This window comes from Anser cygnoides, chromosome 2 (assembly GCF_040182565.1).
Source record: "Anser cygnoides isolate HZ-2024a breed goose chromosome 2, Taihu_goose_T2T_genome, whole genome shotgun sequence".
NCBI lineage: Eukaryota > Metazoa > Chordata > Aves > Anseriformes > Anatidae > Anser > Anser cygnoides.
Window position 1 is genome coordinate 99,203,026 of NC_089874.1, and position 22,031 is coordinate 99,225,056.

The 22,031-nt window shown below is 40.4% G+C and overlaps 2 protein-coding genes across 3 annotated transcripts in view; one reads left to right on the forward strand and one right to left on the reverse strand.

The window, feature by feature from the left end:
- INVS (inversin) overlaps positions 1–18,634 on the reverse strand; it is a 101,202-nt gene extending 82,568 nt beyond the window's left edge. Inside the window, exons 1-3 of one of the 2 annotated variants that reach the window (XM_066992685.1) lie at positions 18,501–18,634; positions 12,181–12,352; positions 4,530–4,696 (exon numbers count right to left, since the gene is read on the reverse strand). In XM_066992685.1, coding sequence (XP_066848786.1) covers positions 4,530–4,696; positions 12,181–12,286 — 273 coding nt within the window. In that variant the 5' untranslated portion in view covers positions 12,287–12,352; positions 18,501–18,634. Of the gene's footprint in view, positions 1–4,529; positions 4,697–12,180; positions 12,353–18,500 lie in introns of those variants that run through there. The other variant, XM_048079551.2, reaches the window with a different exon arrangement.
- A 10-nt stretch (positions 18,635–18,644) lies between these two features.
- The window catches only part of ERP44 (endoplasmic reticulum protein 44), a 52,483-nt gene continuing 49,096 nt past the window's right edge, over positions 18,645–22,031 (forward strand). The window contains 1 exon segment of the mRNA XM_066992689.1: positions 18,645–18,775. Within this exon segment, the coding sequence (XP_066848790.1) occupies positions 18,719–18,775 (57 nt within the window). The 5' untranslated portion in view covers positions 18,645–18,718.

The following is a 22,031-nucleotide window of genomic DNA, read 5'->3' on the forward strand; positions in this document are numbered from 1 at the left end:
ATGAGATTCGTCTCAATTAAGACATCTACAGCATCAAAAGCGACATTATTAGATGCCTAAAAGGATGATTCAGCTACTCAATGTGTCCTAATGTAGACATCTATACTTTAGGGTGAACGAATTACATCAAGGAATTGCCTACTTCTTTTCATAATTTTTTCACAAAAAATCATCTGGATGACTAGCTTGGCTTTAGATGTCTGCAATATAAATTTCTGCATTTACATGAGATTGTTCTCACCCCATCATCTTACAGATCCACTAATTTATTTTTGTAAGCTCTTTAACAAAGGGGAAACTCGTAGCAGACATGTAAAGCAAAGCATGGAAGACTTATCATTAAGAACGTAATTATTATCATTAAGCTACCAATCAGCAAAGGTTACCGTGTCAATGTATAACCACAGCTGATTTTGAAAAGCATTGATATTTCAAGTAGTACTAACAGCTGAAATTTCTGACCCTATCTAATTAACTTCAAGAACTTTCAGCAAAGAAAGCTGTAAGAACACTTAAGCCAAATCTGATAATAGAGGAAGATGGCTAGGTGGATCGGTAGGGGAGAATTGTCCCGATTGACATTAATGAAGTCTGAGACAGAGAAATTACAAGAACCCTTTGTTGAGAACCTGATACATCTTCTGAGGTAACTACTGCTTTGTAGATACGCCCCAGTGACAAAAGCCATTTGGACAAAGCATGGCAAGACAAGGATGACATTCTGACTTTGAGTTCTGACACCGCAGTTTCCTCCTGAATTGGTAAAGATGACCTAGATATCAAAACCGCATTAGAGTTGCTGAAGTTATCAGATCACCTTTGCTTTTTACCTTTGCCAACCCCTTGGATCTGAAAGAAGATGGAATAGCATGGGTCGGTCTTCCTAGCTATGCCATCAGAAATATTTTTGTCAGAGACCATAAACAGTATTTATATCAAGCACAGAACCTTTGATACTGTTTACTGACATCCAAAGCAAAATAGAGCTATTTTTGACACCTCACAGTTCTGAAAGATGGCTTCTAGGACACCTGCGGGACAAGGAAAAGCACTTGAGTGCACCAAAATACCTGGGAGATAACCACGTAACTACAAATAATAAAGTAACTACTTAAAAAGGAATTAGAGGTGCCATTAAAAAAATACTAAATGATAAGGAACTACTGAGAGACTATCACATCCGATAATGTTTTCTATGACTATATGGGCAATGCTGTAATTTCTACCTTTAATTTAGGAAGAACTTTGCATTTTCAAATGAGGATTTTGTACACTGGATTTTGTTGTTAGCATTTTTTCCCTATTTGAAGGAGAGGAAGAGAAGCTTTTATAAAGTAAAATCTTGCAGTTTTAATAAAAGTAAGATGTAATAGAGACCTGGTATGTACATATGTGTATGTACAGACACACACCAATTACAGCCAGGTTTGTAAATGACATAGGTGTAGCCAGAAATTAGACGTGTAAGTCATGCATGCTATTACATGGTCCAGAAGGGGCAGACAAGACTATCTAGTGACAGAGGAGTGATGTTTCACCTGCATATTTAAGTCCTATCCAACCAGAATCCCATCCTAGAGAAGAAAGGCAATTACAGTGCAATTCATTGAACTTAATGCTGATGATCTGTGATTGAAGTCACATGATTACATTCAACATATACAAAATCTGATTATTAACCAAAAATTCCAAGGAAATTAAAAAAGACTACCATGTAACAGGAACCACACAGAGGAAAGAAAGGGAGGGAAGAAGGAATCCTACGTAGGAACTAGATTATGTAATAATTTTTCTAGAAAAAATATAGTCAATTTTAATCACAGGACAACAATTTGAGCCTCAACTTTTATGTAAACCTAGAAGATAATTGCTACGTGGTATATTGTTTTTCTTATCCATAAGCCTGACAAGGTTTGGAGTCACAAAGCAAGAGAAAACAAAGATGAAGAAAATTCCCCTTCAATAAAATGCACATCCCAGAATTTGGACAAGCAAATGCAAAGAGGATTTAAAAATAAAAACTACAACAGCCAGGAGAAGGTCCTTGACCACTGCTTGTCCTGCTGCAAATGCTGTTACCTATGTTATACCTATGACTAAAATTCATAGAACCACAGAATGGTTTGGGTTGGAAGGGACCTTAAAGACCATCTAATTCCACGCCCCCCCTGCCATGGGCAGGGACACCTCCCACCAGACCAGGCTGCCCAAAGCCCCATCCAGCCTGGCCTTGAACACCTCCAGGGATGGGGCATCCACAGCTCCTCTGGGCAGCCCGTGCCAGTGCCTCACCACCCTCTGGGTAAAGAATTTCCTCTTTATATCTAATCTAAATTTATCCTCTTTTAGTTTAAAGCCATTACTCCTTGTCCTATCACTCCACTCCCCAACAAAGAGTCCCTCCCCAGCTTTCCTGTAGGTCCCCTTTCACCAGACATTTTGAAAGTCACGTAAATCGGTTTTTGAAGGAACACAGGACAGGACTGACTAATTCACAAAGCTGAACACAACAAAAACTACAGAGTGGCCTTGATAAATGTATAGCTTCGTGATTAACCAACATTGACAATAAAATTGAAAAATCTGTGATCTCACACATTTTTCTTTTTTCTGCCTGAAGGCCAACATTCAGTATTGGTTACAGAATAAAATCTCAGCATTCGCTTTGGGAAAAAAAAATTGTGAGAGGATACCATAAACCAAAAGTATCAACGGGGAATAAGAAGAATGCAAAACATTAATTAAATAACCAAAACTGTATGGAACATGAAGTTGTTTTGAATTTAAATTTTATATCTTTTACAGGAGGCATTCATGACAGAAATGCATATATTATAATGTTAATAAGGAAAGGCTGAAGACACACATGAAATTTTAATTTCATATGCTGACATCAATAGTGAGTAACTGCTCAGAAGGCATAGAATGCAGTTTTATAGTACAGCTAAGTCAGACAAATGAAAAGCAGCTGCAAGGGCTGTCTCCTGACCACTTTTTGCCACCCTAGCACTATGATAGCACAAGCACTTATGTGGCTAGATGGTGAAACACATCTAAAACATTAAGCACTAAGTGGGTGACTGCATAAAATCTTCTGTTAAAATAGCAGAAGGTAAAGATGGTACCTCTTTTTACAGTTGCATTGCCAACAGAAAACACATCTAACGTGGTCCAAGTGTCACATGGACCAAACTGCGCCTTCACGATTGCAGCATGACAAAGGAACCAAGGAGCACGCGTAATTAATGGATATTACACTAAGGCAAAATATCTCTTGCCTTGAACAGCTGTAATACAAATATCCACCATATAAACATATAGACAAAGATTTAAGCAAGAAAATACGTTGTTTTAATAAGCTAAAATGTATTTTAAAAATCTGGAAATTTTAATTTATAAAGTTTTGTCTTTAATATGATAAAAACATTCCTTTGCTCATCAGGTTATAAAATATAAAGCCAATATAACCAGGCAACTGGTTATATAACCTTACAGCAATTTTAAAAGTCTCTGACATTTCTCCTCACTAAATACTGTGACCATACCATAGCTACATTTATGTAAACCTGACTAAAATAAACACAAAAAAATGTAAGGTATATTAGGAAGTATATAAAACAGTTGAACATCGTGGATGATTATGGACAGGTGACAAGTTATTAAAAATAGATGTTCGCTACAAAACTCAAGGCAGTTGCTCTCTAACTTGTAACAAAAGGCAGCTTACATGAACAAAACAACTCCAGCTTTTGAACAGTTCCTGTTTTAAACACCGTATAAAAGTAATATAGTAAATAAGAAGATGTTTCTTTCAAATTTGAATTTTTAATTTCTCTGTAGACTCTGTTTCATAATTTATGAACTCACATCTCGACTAACTTGACAACCCACCTTTGGCTGCTTCTTTTTCCTTTCTTTCTCCTCCCCTCCCTCAGCAGTTCACTTATTTTCCTGTGACTGTAGACACTTCCCCCAGTACTAAACACACAGAAGCTACTGCAGCTCTGAGATTATGCTTTAAATTGCCTTTTATTGTTAAAATATTCCTTTAGCACCTCTTCACTGGGACAATGTAATAGGACAGTATTATAGACTGAAATTGTAGAAGGAAAAACAAATAGTAGAGCATTTCCTTCCTGGTCCTGGCACTGATTTTTTTTCTGTAGCCATCGCATTCTCAGCCATGGCATGAACAGTTAAAAATACACGTTATTATATCCACTGAAACAAATGGTGACATCCTAAGAAGTATGAGAGCATACAGAATCCAGTCTTAGAAATGTCTATTCCAAAATAGACAAAGCTCATTTTTTCTAGAGAGTATGAGTTCTTAAAAACATCAGTGAACTGTCTTTTCAGACAGCTACAATTACGCTGATTAAATATATGTAGTTCAGCATTATTGACCTCTTACAATAATGAAAGCCTCTAAAAACACTAGAAGCTTATTCAATACAAGAAAATCTCCTTTATACCTGTTGCGAATGCCTTAAGTTTCTATAACAGCAGAGCACTTCTTATGTAATTACCTTTTGTGCAGCAAGATGGAGAGCAGTTCTTCGGCTACGATCAGCTCTGTTAACATCTGCTCCAGCCTTCAGCAAAGCCTCTGCACAGTCCAGCCTGTCAGCCAACACACAGTACATAAGAGGAGTTCTTCCAAACTGGTCCTCTTTATCTTTCAGTTCAGAGTTTCCTAAAAAAAATAAATATATATATATATAAAACAAATAATTCTATAGATATCTAACTAAAAGTAGTACTTTTTTATTAAAGGGCACTTTCAAGTAAAATAGTACTTTTATTATAAATGAACAGGATGAGCAAACTAACAGAGTATGACATAAAAACAAAGTTATTACTTCTTACCTTATTTTTTACCAACATTTAGAGGACATTTCAAAATACATTGACAGAAAAACGTACACCTAGAAAACACCAACTCCACAAATACACCTACTACCAGTAACTTTCTGCAGTGGCAGAATTATAAATCGTTTTAGAACAGTTATACAGCACTTGGCTGTAAAGATCACTTAAAAATATCAAGAGTAAGTAAACCGAAGAGTCTTTCTGAAACCTGTAAACACTGTAACTAAAATGAGCTTTGAAGCCTATTCACTGCAGTGTTTATTTAAAAAGCATAAAGATGACAATATTGCATCAATACCATTATTTACTTCATAGTTCATTATGAAAGGAAACTGCAAAAAATATTTGCTGATCTTTCTTGAATTTATATGGTTAGCAAGGCAGCAATTAGGGTAAATAAGAAGTCTGAGGTATCATTAAAAAAATATTCACTGTATTCCTATTCAGAGTCCAAAAAAAATTTACAGTGTGCATCCCCCACTACAAAGTTTCGTATTTCTATAACATCACTACAAAGAAATTAGCACCTATAAATTCTCAGTATCAACTGTTCTACACATTCCAATGCTAAATACATCTCCCACATGGGAATGTCATCTACAGTTACTCAAGGAACACTGAATTTTTACAGGTAAGTTCATGTTTCTTTTTAAATATTCCCTTGTTTGCATGATTGTTGATGCTTTGAAAGAACTCCAGCAGAGGAATGCTCTTTCTTTCCAGGAATCTCCACTCCCCCCAGCATATTATACTTATCTACATATCCAGTAATTGCATTCTTAATTATAATTTCAGTTGATTCACCTAGTAGAAGAGTCAAGCAGGTTGATACTCCCCTCGATCCCTATTTAAAGATTAACATTTGTTCCCTACCAACCAAGCCTCTCACCAAAAAAAACCACACTGTTTAAGCATGCTATTACCAGTTACAGCAATCATTCGCTCTCTTGCTTCATTTCTGAGTTCCTTTAAAACTGTTGAGTGAATATCAGGTAGAGCTGATGATTCATCCTGTAATACCTTCTCTTGCTTAGAGACTGTGATTTGCATGGAGAAAAGCCCTTCTGCTCTGTAAAAAAATAATCTTTCAGGAACCTTTCTAAGCTCTTCTATGAATGCAGATGCAGAAAAATTAATTTTGTTCTTCATCTATGGCTTTTTCTTCTTTGACTCCCCCATCATCTTGACAACCTACTAGAGCTACATGTCATGCTCAACATTAAGCAAGTTTTATAATTAATTTTTATGCCTCTAGCAAATTGTTCCTAAAGAAAAAAAATATTTTTTTTACGTCTATCTTCCTCAGACACCAATTATGCTTTTTGAAGGACACCTTCTTGCTTTCAACATCCACCCTCACATTGCTGCTTAGCCATGCTTACTTCCCCTTGACCTTCCTAAACTGTTTCTTTTGAGAAGTGATTTTGCATTTGCTTCACGCTGCAGGCAAGGAGTTTACTCTTCAGACTCATCTTTGGATTCTTCTTAACAAGTGTTTTTATTTTAAGGTGCTTCACGGTTTTTAGAGTTACCATATGTATCAGATTGCTGTTGCTTATGCATGCACACTCTGGTCAAGGGTTACAAATCTCTCTTAGTAGCATTCTGATACAGGTCCTACACAATGATCAGGATCAACTCAAGGGCTGGTCCTGTTGTGGATTCACCAAAATCTCACTTGTCAACTCCTCAATGATTCCTGACAGTTTAGTTCTAGGATCAGATCATCAAATTTACCCAATACAGGAGAGTAACCTTCATTGCTATTGTGCTTCCTGTCAGTTCAGGCTCTCCGATCTGCCTTAGCACGTCAGACACTTCACCCTCTGGCTGGAGGGAGAGCAAGAGAATATTAACATGATAATTCTTAGACTTGAAATCATTATATTTTTTAATTTATTTTTTTTAATCGTGATTTATATGGCCATTTATTAATTATCTTCAAAATCAAGACTTCTTTTCTGCTTTGGTTTTCAAATGTGTATCACCGCTCTTTCACCTACATGGCTTCCACTGACGTATCAGAATACAAAGTATACAGAAAAAATTACTATCCACATTGATGCCTTCCCTTCCACAAATCTTATATTCTTACTGTATTATCAACAGCCTCATTTAAAACATGCCATCTACTTCTCCCATTTCATTTTTTGGACTTCTACCGTGTATATATTTGTTTTGTATTCCTATGCAACTTCAACCTGCTTGAATAGGATGCTATCTTTTCCTACTGTATTATTACCTCAGTGAGGATACAGAATAGCTATGATTCCACCTTCTGTAGATAAGCCATTGGAAACTGCACGTACCCTTGACAGCTTTCCTCTTTTTTTTTTCTTCTCCTTTAGAAACTTTCTCATAATAAACGTAACAGCTGAGTCTTGGATTTTGAGTAAACAAATGACCAAAGTATGTTTTTCTTCCAAATGAAAAAAAAATAATAATAATAAGCCAAATAATGGAAAGTTTTATATGTAAACTTATACAGACATTTTTTTCCAGTTGGGCCAAGTATAAAAGTTACATAAGAAGTTGGTCTGAACTTTGTTTAGAATGGAGAAGATAAAGTATTGCTTATACCTTACCCATTACTCTTCTTTACATCAAAACAGAAGACATTTAAAAAGTTTATTTTTATGGTAGCATATTTAAAAGTGATTTTAAGACTTTCAAAAATGTAGTTTCTAATGTTTCTAAAGGTGAGTTAAAAGCTAAATTGAAAGGTCTTTGATTATTATTTATGTTCTATTATATATAACTACATTTTGACATCAAAAAATAAATAGGCAATGTAATTTTACTAATACTACATACATAGTTGATACTGTCTTTAAATTCTGATTTTTAACCAAAACTTTGAGAAAAAAAGCACTTGTATTTAAATATTCATTTAAGTGTTACCTCAATTTCATTTCTGAAGCCCATAATTCCTTAATTCTGCTTGAAATGTTGTGCTCTTTACTAAGCGCATTAGAAAGCAGTACACAGAAAGGAATATCACTTTTTTAATTAATATCATGTTCATTAGGAAAATAATTCAACATGTAACATGAGTTAAACAAGGGAATACAACTTTTTTTTCTTTTTTTTTTTTTTTTATCTTCCTTAACTTGTAAAGATTTTTGCTAGGCTTTCATTCCAAAGTATTACAATTTCATTGCACAGTTACAATTTCAAGGTAATTCTTTCCTCTACTAGAAAACAAACAAACAAACAAACAAACAGTATTTTAAGATTTATATATTGTGAAGCTGTTGATGTCTTACATCTCAATATTTTAGCTAACAATAAATGCTTTTTTACAAATTTATACCTTTGCTATTTTACAAAGAATACTACAGAAAAATCAAAGCCAGTTATGAACAGCCGCGCAGCCCTGTGCAGCAACGTACACAAAATGAGTTCCAAATCATAACCTAGCATGGCACTGATCCCAACAAACATGCCAGTTCCTCTAGCTAATGAAGTATAGTTCTTCCAGTATTAGTAGTTCAGTCTGACAGTTTAGACATCACTATATTCCACTGCTCAGTGTTAACAGAGCCTCAATGTCTTAAATATACTGAAGTTGATGGGACTTGCACAATCAGGTACATTTTTAAGAAGAAATATGAAAACTTGCATTTCTCTCGATCAGACACATGTACGTGGCTTATGCTCACACGACACTTGTTCTTAACTCAGCAGTTAAATCTCCAATTCCAAGTTGCCTTTCTGTTACATAATGTTAGAGGATATACAGAATGTAGAGACTAAAAGAAATGGGTGAAGATAGGAGTAGCAAAAATGGCCTAAAGCTCAAGTACAGCCCTGCTCAAATGGAGCAACAGACATCTGTTTTCCCCTCCAGCTCCCAAACGGTGACGTAGCTGATGACAAAGGGTTTCCATGACTGCATACAGCCTGAGTAAAAAATGAGCAAGACTTTAAAAACTTGATGCCAGTGATTTGACTGCTTTTTTAAGGTAAACAAACTATTTTCAGCTAGCAACAGGTTTTTTTTTTATTATTTTCTTTGCTTGCAAGCCTCTATAGGGCCCTTAGAATGGTGAGAGTCCTCTGGGTTTTTCACTGAAGGGACCTCTCTGTGCTCAGGGTAAGAGATAGGACAAGGATCAGGAGCTACTCTATTACCTGCAGGTGCTAAGGGGGCTTAGCACAAAAAGCACAGACAACCTTCTAAATATTTACACGTTCGTGTAATTAAAATGTGCTGTGTCAAAATTAAATTCTCTTTCACATGCCTGCCTAATGAAGTTTGTTTCATCCCTCCCTCTTCATGATCAACACCTTCACCCCACCCCGCCCATATTACGCATTTCACAATCTGGTTGCCAACAGAGGTCAGGAACACCATGGGATTGAGCAACCCAGTTCTGAAATTTAACTCCCACATTCAGACCTCACTGCTTCCTCACAGGCTATGCAGTCACATCAGACACTAACATCTCTGTGTGTTCTTCATACCATAGCAGGAGTAAGAGAGGATAGGAGGAGGACATGAATTCTGTTTTGTTTTTAAAAGACAGATCATCTCCTGTATCCTGTGGGAATCTTGCCTTTTGTAATACCTGACTTGAGGTTTATTCAAGCTCCCCCACTGCAGAATATGGAAGAGAAGCAGAGAGAAGAATCAAACGAAAGCATGGAACTGCATAGTTGCAACTGAGAATGTATAATTAACATTTAAAATAAAGCATCGTATCAGATATTTAAAAAACACTTGTATCGGAGTGGTACATAATAATGGTTGTAGAATGAGTAGGTGGACTGAATGGACATTTGAGTATAAATGCCTATTACACATATTCCTGTGTTCTTATGAACAATTAAAGAATTAGATGCATCTTCCCTGAACTCTACATAAAAGTGTTAAATGCAAAACGACCCTCCAAACACAAAACTAACTTTTGCTCCCTTTTTGTCTAAGATTAAAATCATACAGATGGGTTGTAACACTGCAGGCAATGTTAATTAAAGACATGTTCAGTGTTGTAAAACAAAACAAAACAAAAAAAACTGAAAATACTGTCAGTATTCCCCAAAGCCTTAGATCATACAATTCCAGAACAATGTCATACAGTACTTGTCAACTCACTTAATGCAAAGACTCAGCATATGGATTATGCAATAAATACTTGGCGTATACTGTGCTTTATGGTATTTAACCTATAAGCTGTTTAAACACTCCTGCATCAGTACTGGTTAGCATAAAGGGACAGTTTGTTCCAAAATCCCTTTCTCTTTTCTTCTAACCTTTCTAACCTTTTGTTTTTGTCTATTTATGCTCATTAACTGGTACAGGATGTCAAAAAGAACATAGTATCTAAGGCGCACTGTATTATTTCAAACACCTGCTACTTTAAAATTACACCTTACTGGTGAGGGGGACAGATTACATATGTGTCCATATTTATGAATGATAGGAAAACACAGTGTATATGTTTGTATACAGTCACACACGCCTCATCAAGCTGCAGCAGGTGGGAAAAGAAGTAACTATCAAACAGAGGAGAGAGGCTGCTATTTTCCTAAGAGAGAGTTTAACCAAATTCTATGCCCCTCCTATGTCAGCAGCCAAAAAAGGAAAACTCAGACAAAAATAATGAACCTATTCCCTCCCTAAAAGAAGGTGAAAGAGAGACTTCTTCTTACTGGATACACTGCTATCAGCATAATCCGACGTAAAGGCAAGCTGTGTTAGCATCATGTTGTTAAGCAATCCAGCACATGCACACGACACTGATGTACTGTCCTGAATTATATGATGCTGCTAAGTGCAGTCATCGAGTTCAGTGAATAAAGCCAATTGCTCAATTTACTTCTGGCACTGAGTTATACTTTCAACAGTGCCTGGTAAACAGCTAAAAATATTACTCTGATGCATTCTTCTTCTGCTAGGCAATACTTCTTGCTTTTGCCCAGACAGGACAAGAAAAGTCTGTGTCATATCCTGTCAAGACATAACAAAGCGCGAGAGCCAAATTCTGCCATTAGAGCAAAGACTGCAAGGATCACGTATTTTTTCTCCCATGTACAAATAACACACAGCATTTTTATTTTGTTGCTGCATGATCATCTTTAGAAGTAGAGTGATTTTCATATCTGGTTCTAATGTCTGTTTTGCAGTATATTTGACAATGTATACCAGCAATACAAAAGTACTTCTTCCTCTATGTTTTCAAAATATGTCACTTGGCTGTGAGATTAATAAAAACACACTGAAGTCAGCAAAAACTTTCTTGTCACTTCTGACTGTTAGCCAGGATTTTAAAGCTCAGACCTTCTCCCCTCCATGTGCAGGCAGAGAACTTCTAAAAACGTGGATTTAAAGTAGTTGCATCCCACATATTTCTAGAAGCATCTGCATATCGACTGCCCAGCTGTTGTTTATAAAATTTTCCACAAACATTGGTTTGTTGGTTTAAGGTGATTACCATCAAGTCCATTATAGCCATTAAAACTGACAGTTAATGGCATAAATATAGAGTAAGTTTTTTTACTATTATTATTTCACAGTCATTCACCCTCACCAAGCTTCAGGAAGGGAATTTTCATATAGGCTGAACAAACAAAACTTTCACAGTATCGGCTGGAATTGTATTTAATCAGAAATGCCGAAAACCATAATCTTCATCAGGGCAGCCTTCCAAATGTGTCTAAGATTGTTTTTGGAACTCAGAACATACACTGCTTTTGAAAACTACTAACCTGGAATGACCTACCAGCTCCTGGACAGAGAGGGAAGGTGAAATCTTGGGCTTTTTAATGGATGGGAATTTTTAAACTTCAGCTTCCATAGGGCTAGACTCTTTCCTTCACTTTAATTTCTCTCAAGAAACATTAGTGTATGAGCATCGAAGGAACAAACAGGGCTTATTTCGTCCCACGATTCTAAGCAGCGACAAGACTCGGTTAACTATACAAATCAACTGGAAAAACAAGTTTATCAAATTTTACAAAAAAAAATCAATAATTCTAAAAAAAATAACGATATGCAGCCAAAATATTTCAGCCCAGAGCACTTCTCCAGAATTTTAAATTCCCTGAAATAGGAGTCCTGAATAAATCTTCTGGGTGTATCACTTACCAATTTTCTATTTTATTTCACTTGGAAGTACCAATCAAAGGCAACAGTTAATAATAAATGGTCAGAAAAATCAGTCTTATTTTCAATACTACATTTATTCTAGAAATACATATAATCAAGAAACAAAAACGTATCTTAAGGATCAGAGCAATAAGCCAAACCCAAAAGCCTCAGTCTTGAAGCAGTCATCAAAATGCACCTACAATGAAAACATTTACCTGCTATTAGCTTTTGGAGGGTACTCTTATCTCCATTAACAGCAGCGGCATGCACTTCAGATGCTAATGAGGAACCACTGAAGAGGCAGTTTGCTGAAATATTCATACTCTTTCAAGGTATTGTCATAGGTCAGATCTGCACCACCAGCATTTTTTTTGTAAGAATTCAATTCTAGGAAAAAGAAAGAAATACAACTGAATTGATATAATGCTAAAATGACTCAAACAATGCTAAAGAAAATAAACCATCCCATTAAAAAGACAGGATAGAACACATTTATATTTCATGGATTAAATCTACCCCATGTCAAGATTCAAACAGAAAAAGTCTATATTGAGGCTATATATAAATTACAGTTTTGTTGCCTTCAACATAAATTTCAGTCAATAAGCTTTGCAAAAGTCTGCAAATAGGATAGTGCTTATCTACAAATTCAACAGACCCTTCTTCAGAGTGCTGACATGCACGCCTCAGTTCAATAATCAGTGAACTTTGTTATCAGGTATCGACTTGATATAGTCCAGTACTTGCTATCTGGTGGCCGTCTGCCATAACAGCCTGTGAACATATGCACGACAAGGTTTATAACCAGAAGTAGTATCTTTTATTTGACCAAGCGGTACAACTAAAGCAATCAGACCAGCTTTCTAGATCCTAAGCCTTCTTCAAGCCTGAACAGAAGCAGAAAAATATGTGTAAGAAAAGCCACAATGAATGAGATCAAAAGCCTGGTCCTAAATCTTGTCTCAAACTGGCCAATGCCAAAAAACAGGGTTAATATATGTATGATTTCATCCTTTCTAAATCTTCTCCCAACCTATAATTATCTCTAGCTAAATCACTTCCTGAAGTGGACTTGATTTTTGTGTATTTAGAACTCAGCAAATTCTGTTAATTTTCTTCAACGAATGTCTCTTCTATAAACTTGCCTAGTCTCCTCTTAAGCTTATGTAAAGCTTGAGCACCCACTGGAAAGGAGTTCTGCAGCACAACCAAGCCCTGTGTCGATGAACTGCTGTCCTTCATCTATCTTGAGCTGGCTCTTGGCATTTGAAGACCCTTACCCCGTGTACTGGAAGGGAAAGTAAACAAACAGTTCTTATCTGCTGGTAATTATTTTACATGTCTGTAGTATATCTTCCACAACCGTATCTTCCTTTAGCTGAAGGAGTTGTACTTTATTTAGGTCTTCCCCGAGCAGAAGCTTTTCTGTATGTGTGACCATTTTATTTGGACCTTTTTATGGTTCTGTTATATCCACTCCCCTTGAGATGTAAAGCAAACTCCACTAGGTATTCAAGATGTAGAAAAAAAATGGATTTACAATGGTAGGATGGCATTCTCTTCTTTCTTCTCTATTTCTTTCCTAAATCATGTTTAATACACTTGCCTTCCTAGTCTCTTTTGAACCAGAATTGCTATCTTCACTGAACCACCAGTGCTTCAAGATAATGATCAGCTCAGGTCTGCACTGTATTTCAGAATGCTCGAAAACTTGTTGATTTTCTCCAAAATTATCAAACAGCTGAACTTCTACCTTTGAATCTTACCACAGTCATCGCTGTCTACAGAATTCTGGGAAATTTTCACCTCAAAAAATCGTGAGCCACAACATGAAGTTCATCATTCATAAGAAATAAAATGCCTTACCTTCCAACCCCTCCACCCACAAAAACTAGCAGTGGTGTGACTAGAGAAGCACGAGACCCTGGTCTGCCTGCATACACACACTAGAACTCCTCAGTGCTCCCTTGTCTGTATTCACTAATCCACCTCTGCTTCCTGTTAGTGACTCCAGAACCAGGCTGTAAATGTGGTATTGCCTAATGATCTCACTTAAAGAACATGCATTACAGAAACATGCATTCTACCAATGGCTCCCCAGACTTTCATTTAAAAAATTATATAATATATATATATATATATATCCCCAAACCTAACTTTTGTTGCAGGCACCCCTATAAAATGATTTCAGGAATCACCCTAGTCGCTTACCCAACAATCAACTTGCCAACACCAAGCATGCCTGGCATTTGTACCTGTCTGAAGTGACCGGCTGCGAGAGTGCAATAGTTATTTGCGTGAGGAAGAGCTCCTTATAACTTTGGGTAAGTATTTTTCCTCATGAATAGTTCTGGATCCATTTCTGGTCATCTGAAACCTATGCAACAATGTGCTCCTGTCCCGCAGCTCTCCTCTTCCACTGCAAACCTCACCAGAATGTGACAACATTTGGTATCTCTTGAAGTCATGAATGCTTCCTTCCTTTCCAGTGAACCTCTCTACATTTCAGAAAAAACATCAAACATTTTTTGCATGCTTACTTTACCACATAACTAGGTGATCACTCAGAGGGTGGTGAGGCACTGGCACAGGCTGCCCAGAGAAGCTGTGGATGCCCCATCCCTGGAGGTGCTCAAGGCCAGGCTGGATGGGGCTTTGGGCAGCCTGGTCTGGTGGGAGGTGTCCCTGCCCATGGCAGGTGGTTGGAACTGGGTGGGCTTTAAGGTCCCTTCCAACCCAAACCATTCTGTGATTCTACGTTCTTTCTCATAAACAAAGTCACTGATGGATTTGTGGCTTTATTAACTTCTAGGAGCAGACAACAGAAGGGAGTCTAATGTGACAGGAGGTTAAGAACATTTCCAGCTTTAAGGCCATGGAAGAAGGACAAAGTGTCATAAAACACCACAACAAATGACAGAAAAGCTCCGCTTGACTTGGTGCTTAAGAAAGTCAATAAAAGTGCAGATGCACATACGACAATGCAGGGAGGACAGAGCTTACATAAACCCAAACAAGCCCAAACATACTTTAAGGCCCAATGCATGACCGTTCTCATTTTAAAGATAACATTTCTTCAAACATTTCTAGTGCCTCAATAAATCTGCTCTTTGCCTTTTGAGGACACGCAATTTATACACTTCATTCCAAGCAAAACTTTTCCTCCCAGCACAGTAGTATGGCTTTTGCTTTCTGTTACCTTCCTTACATTACATTGGACAAAAGTAGGTGAGGCATTTCTGATTTAGGCAAATCTGAACCAACCAAGTGGGACAACATGAAACAGTGTCAGTTATACAGCTGCAGCACCTCCATCGTCTCCCCAGTGATAATTCCTACAGCTATATACATTTGCCTGCTATATGAAAGAAACACAACAATACTCAGCTGTGATCCCAACAGGAGGAAAGAAGGAAGAAGGCTGCAGAGATGGATCCTGTGCTATGTAACTTAACATGCAGTTGGCGTATGAGACTACAGCTTGTATTTCACTTGTCTCCACCTTTTTTCCCCAAAAGCTTCCCCTGGACACTGAGAATACATCAGTAGTCTCTATGTTATTAAGTGGACCTACATGCACCACTGGAATTGCACACTTGTTGGAATTTTGAGTTAGTAGCCTTATTCCCCAAAGTTATCCCCAAACTTATTTTACCTGCAGATTTTCTCTTCTGCTTTCATTCCAGCTGGTCTGGAGATACGTGGTTGGAAGGTATCTCCTCATGACTTGCCTGCTTACTGAATCTGAATACTCTGGACAATTTTCTCAAACAAGTGAAGAATACTGCTTCTACCTCTTGTACTGCCAATTCTGAGTGCCCTCAAAAAGCTTTATTACCTGGCATATTCAACAGAGTAAAGAACCACATGTTTTCCTCAAGCACTAAAGGAATGCTGCGGACAAGCATCATCTGGTTCTAACACATTTCAGTCTTCTACGTTGTCAAATGGAACCAAGCAAAAGAAATCCTAAATAGGAATCTCAGCATGGCTGAGGCTGGCAGGGCCCTCTGGAGGCCACCTGGTCCCAGCCCTGCTCCAGCAGGGACACCCAGAGCAGGGTGCCCAGGGCCACGTCCAGGCGGCTTCTGGAGATCTCCAGGGAGGAGACCCCGCAGCCTCTCTGGGCAGCCTGTGGCAGTGCTCTGTCACCCGCACAGCACAGAGGTGCTCCCTGATGGTCAGACAGAACCTCCTGTGTTCCATTTTGTGCCCACTGCCTCTGCTCCTGGCACTGGGCATCACGGACGGGAGCCTGGCTCTGTCTTCATCGCACCCTCCCTTTTTGTACTTATAGACATTGATAAGATCTCCCCAGAGCCTCCTCTTCTCCAGGCTGAACAGTCCCAGCTCTCTCAGTCTCTCACAGGGGTGGTGCTCCAGTCCCTGAATCACCTTTGTGTCTCGTCACTGGATGAACTTAATAACAAGACTCTAACAACACCTTTCTGTTTTTATTGTATTAGGGGGATGACTACAATAGTTGTAACATACTGGGAAGCACAAAACATGGACTAATTCCTGAAGTGAAGCATGACCTAGCTTCCAAGCTAAGGTCTACATCAGTGTACAACTGGCAGTAACGGGAGCTGGAACACGTCAGCAAAGCTCTGTTAGCATTTTTACTGCCATATCTGCTGTGCCTTTATTTTGGAAAGGTTATAACAGAAAGTAGCAGTTATGAGGAAAGGTTGGAAAGGTTATGACGAGAAGTAACAATTATGAAAAAACTTGCATTTTGCCTAGCCTAGCCCAACTCTCCTGATGTTAACCATACAGTTTGATCAGCATGAATTTTATTTAAAAAAATCCACACTGCTGACAGTCCTTAAAAAGTCACCCCAAACAAGTTAGGAACAGAAATGAATAAATGAACTACAAAATAAAATATCCAGGGGGTAGCAGTGTAAAATTCAGCAAGTATTGGAGATCTTATTAAAGCACCAGAGGCATTCCAGTTACAAATAAGCAATATTAAACTGCCTGCATACTGAGGAGAATTAATAAAAATATTCATCATTTCCAGATGAAAACAAGAAGAGTCACATCCATATAAAGCATCGATAATCCTACAGGTAAGAGAAGCACCCAAATGCCTCTACAGTAATTCTCAGTACAGTAACATCACTGCATTTAAAGACCTAATTTAAATTAGGTCTCTGATCCAGACCTCTGATTCTGGATCAGAGAAATTCTGAAATATTAAGAGGAACTATAAAAGGAAAATACATAACTTTCCTTAAATATTCCTCTCATGTATATGGCAAGCAAATGAATCGGTATATGGAATATATCAGGTGAAGATATCTGGTTTGATAAAGATCCTCATTAACAGCAAAATGAGGTGCTTATTTGCACAGGATGAAAAACAACAATTAAAAAAAAAATCAGGAAATAACTACATGATCTGTTTATAAAAAGTTATATAATTGGCATTATTCGTAACATACACTATATTAGTGGAATCAAGAATATCATTCACTTTCTCTTTTTTCAGCTAACATGTACGGAAACGTTAGCTGTATCAAGACATCTGAAATGCAGGGACAGCAAGAGGTCTTCAAGTTATGTAAAATTTCACACCAAACTATGCTCATAGCATGTTGTGTTACACAGATAATCGGGGTGACAGCATTTTTCTGTTCAGCAAAACACAGGGTTGTTAAAATTGTTGTGGATGCCCCATCCATGGAGGCATTCAAGGCCAGGCTGGATGGGGCTCTGGGTAGCCTGCTCTAGTGGCTGGCAACCCTGCCCAGAGCAGGGGGGTTGAAACTAGACGATCTTTAAGATCCTTTTCAACTCAGGCCATTCTATAATTCTATGAAATATGTGTGTGTATATATACGTACATATATATATGCATATATTGTATACACACACACACATATATATAGGTGTTCTCACACCACGAAACTGAGGGGCTAAGTGATTTTTGCAGGGTCACAGAGAGACTGAGCCAAACTTTTCCTTGAGGCCAAACGGGGCCTGACTTGCAATAATGTGACACGAGGACTTTTATATGGCGCTGCGCTGTTTCCCTCCTCACACTTCCTCGTACGCTTGTGTACATGCTGGCGATGCGAAGCACGCCAAGCGCAGCTTTCCACGAGCTGTTTGAGAAAGCCCTGCGCGCAAAACCTGGAGTTTTACTGGGCGAGGGTGAACTTTAGGTGTAACTCGCTCAGTGACATAACGCCTGTCGGGGCGTGAAGGGGTCCAACTTCCACACTGTGATGCAGCGGGAGCTCCACAAGCCCCCGCCCATCCCCTCACAGCCCAGCTCGGAGCACAAATAGGCTTCCTAAGCGGGGACGAAGCGAGGCACCCCAAATCCCTCATCCCACCCCACCAGGGCCGCCCGACGCGACCGCCCCCACCCCGTCCCCCCACCCGCCCGCCACGCAGCCGGGGCCCGGCCCGCTCCGCAACAGCCGTAACGTCCGCCCGCCCGCTACGCAAACAGCGCAGCGGGCCGACCCCCCGCGGGGAGCCCCACGCGCGGTCCCCGCAGCCGCAGCGCCCCGCTACTCACCTCGCCGCCGCCGCCGCCTCCTCCCCCTCCCACCCCGGAACTACATTTCCCGTGACGCCCCGCGCCAGCCCGCCGGAAGCGAGTGGCGGAGGCGGGCGGCGGCCCCGGCGCTGGGCCGGCCGCGGGCGTTTCCTGGCGACGGGGGAAGTGCGGAGCCGCCGCGGCCGCCGAGCGCGAGGGAGCCGCCGCCGCTCGCCCCGCCGGCCGCCTCGTCTACCATGAGAGCCGCCATCTTCCTGCCGCCGCCTCAGCCCGGCCGCCTCGTCCTCCTCATGGTGAGGCGACGGCTCCTCCCCGACCCCCTTCTCCCCGTTTTACCACCCCCCCCCCACCCCCCCCCGGGCGGCACCTGCTGGGAGGGAGCGGGGAGGGAAGGAGGGAGAGGCCCGGCACGGCCCGGCCCGGTGGAGGCCGGCGGCGGGGGCCCGGCCCATAGGCTGCGGCCCCGGGGCGGGCAGGGCCCGGGCCTGGCCGAGGGGAAGGCGCTGGCGCCGCTTCCCCTTTCCCCCAACCGGGGCCGGGCCGGGCTCCCCCCCCCCCCCCCAGGGGAGCCTCAAATCTCTCAGCTCCGGGAGGGCCCCGACACGCCCGGGGTCCCGCAGCCCCCCCCGGGCTCGGGGGCTGGAGCTGGGGAAAGTTCCTGGGGGAATTTGCCTGCAGTTGTCAGCTTGTGGCTTCTTTCCGACCCCCCTTTTTTTTTTCCTTTTTTTTTTTTTTTTTTTTTTTTTTAGCGTTAGGCGCGCAACCAACCAGATTTGCACACACACACACGCACACGATCATTACTGCACGCCTTCTGCGGAGATAAGGTGGCCGCCTTATCTTTTAAAACAGGCCGACCTACCGGTTCCTGCGCTGCCAGGGCTGTGCTGGGCCACATCCTGCGCCTTCCGCACCATGAGCGACTCGTGGAGCTGAAGGGGACGTGCGTGAATGAGTTTAAGGAGATTTGGTCTTAGACACCACCGTATTTAATCAATCTATTTTGAACAAAATAGTAATATTAGCCAGAAAAAAATCAAGGAATAATTGGAGGTAAAGATAGGTAGAGCCTTGGGGATCCAAAGGGAAATATCCATTAATATATCTACTAACGAATGAATGGCTAGAAACATGAAGACAAGCTCTTAATGAGCGGGACCAGAGCTCGTTATCCCTTTGAAGCATGCACTGCTACCTGGATAAGCTTTGGTTAAAATATTAAGAGCTTGCTGTAGTTTCACGCTGAGTAAGTATACGTGATTGGTATGGCTTGAAAAAACACATTTGGGGTGTTTATATATAGATGGCTATTTATAGTGTATTAGCTCACTGTATGAGAGACTACAGTGATGAACCTCGTATTTTCAGGTTATATCTGTGCGTTAGCACGTGAGCAACATTACTCTTGTTCTAAAATCAATATTTTAACCATTGTATTAAGAACAGCAAGCAAAACCAAGAAGCGTGTACTGTTTTTAAACTGACATTTAAATGGGCAAGTACAAGTTTGAAAAATTGGACAGGAATTAATGAAAGCGTTTTTCTTTCTTCATGGTACAGTGGATCTATGCAAATTTAATATGTGTCAGTTAGGTTATGTGCACGTCAACTTAAGAAATAGATCGCGGCTAAGATCTGAAACTTCCCTGTATTTTAGTTGCTGTTTCTCTGCGTATTGATTATCCGAACCTACTTCTAATGAGATTTAAAAGATCTATATACATAAAACTTGAAAAAGAAAACAGATCAGAGTTGTTTTTTAAGATATTCATGTGCAATGCTACCTGTGTAATTCTTCAGCGTCACATCAGCCATGCCCCTGTGTTGTAAGGTGCCTGGTTACATCCTTGAATCAAGACAATGAATCACTCCTTTCAGTAGGTTTGTTAAAGAGTTCTGTGAAAGTTGTCCTGAGCAGGCTGGGAATGTGAGAGGATCCTTGTTCTTTCAGCTAGCTGAGAAACTCGTTTGCGGAGTACCATGCTTGTTTTCTTGTGGCATTTAGGGAACCTGGTAGTGTGTATCAGATTGACTTCCAAGTTCTGGTAACTTTTTTTTTGCCTTACCAACAGCTATGAATACTTACGACCCACAACATGACTGTGGTTTTGTATGGTGAGGTTTGAGAGAGCCCTCTGCTCTGCGTCCAAAGGATGTGCCAGCTAGCAGAGCCTCCTCGAGCGTGGCAGTTGGTGTATTTTGTGGATGCGAGCTTATTAGTGTTACATCAGTGGTTCCTAAAACAGAGAGCAATGATATACAGCCGTGAAAACAGCTTACTAAGCTGGACTCGTTTAGTAATAGCAATGAAGTTTAAAAATAATTAAGCTTCCAAACTTCTGGATAAGCATATTTCTTGTTCTGTACAGCCTACCTCTGAGGGAAAGAAGTTGCCCTTTATTTTTCATACATATTGCCTTTGTTTCCAGAGCTCTGCACACCGAAAGTGTTGTTATGGATGAGCTTTTGCCCTGGTACATAATGAGCCTCCCTGCCTTGGCTTTATGCTTCCGAATGTTCAAAGCAGATATGCGCTAGAAGGTGATGAAATCTAATCTCTAAAGAGGGGAAGTGAAGGCAAGGAGAAGAATCAACATAGTATATTAGCACAGCAGTTGGCGACCAGGAAAAAGAGTGTGGTTTATTGTTACTGCTTTTGTGTGTTGTGAAAGTATAACAGGAGTTCTTCAGGGGTGGGAGGAGGACACTGCCTTCCCTGAGGGGGAGGGAAGGGAGGGCTGTGCTTAACTGGAGGAGAGTAGGCTGGGAGAAGGAAATACTGTTTCGTAATGAAAGCGCAGAAAACTATATAAAAGATGTGGAGGGTTGAAATGCTGTGAAAGAAAAAGGTACGATCTCAATATGAAAAGAAATTATTGTGTCTGAAAACATTTGACAGCAGGAGATCACTAAAATTTCAGAGGGCTTTGGGTCTCCCTCCTTGTATTTCCTAATACACTTCGTGATCCCGCTGGAGGTTAGATTGCAGCACAGGGATACCCACCAGTCCCAACAGAGTCCTTTTCCCTTGCAACTTTTCAGTCTCATGCTAGCATTGTACTGGATCAGAGCTGCTGTGAGACGAGCAGTGGCTGGGGAGAGGACAGGGCAGCACAGGCTGGCACAAACCCTGCTTCTGTGACACTGGAGCTGAGGGGAAGGGCAGGCAGGGCACAGTGGAGGGTGGTGTCCAGCTGACGGCAAGACTGGAATGAGTAACATCGCTTCTTGCTCGTAGCTGAATGATGTTTCTGCCATTTGGTATATGGCTTGATGCTAGGCAGGACAGGTCTGATGAATGCAAGACAGCAGAATAAACGCTGTGCCTCATCCCATCCTTCTGTAAGGCAAGGCGTGGTTCTTTGGCTTTGCTCTGCCCAATCTCGCTCTGTGTTTGCCTCCACCTGCAGGTGCATGACGAAAATTGTAGAACAGGACACCCCACCGCACATGCCTCTGCTGCACGTGCACGGCAGGTACTTGTCACGTTGCTCAGTAAGCCGCTGGGAGGCTCGTGCGGGCGGTGTCCCTGGGGAATAGACGTGAACA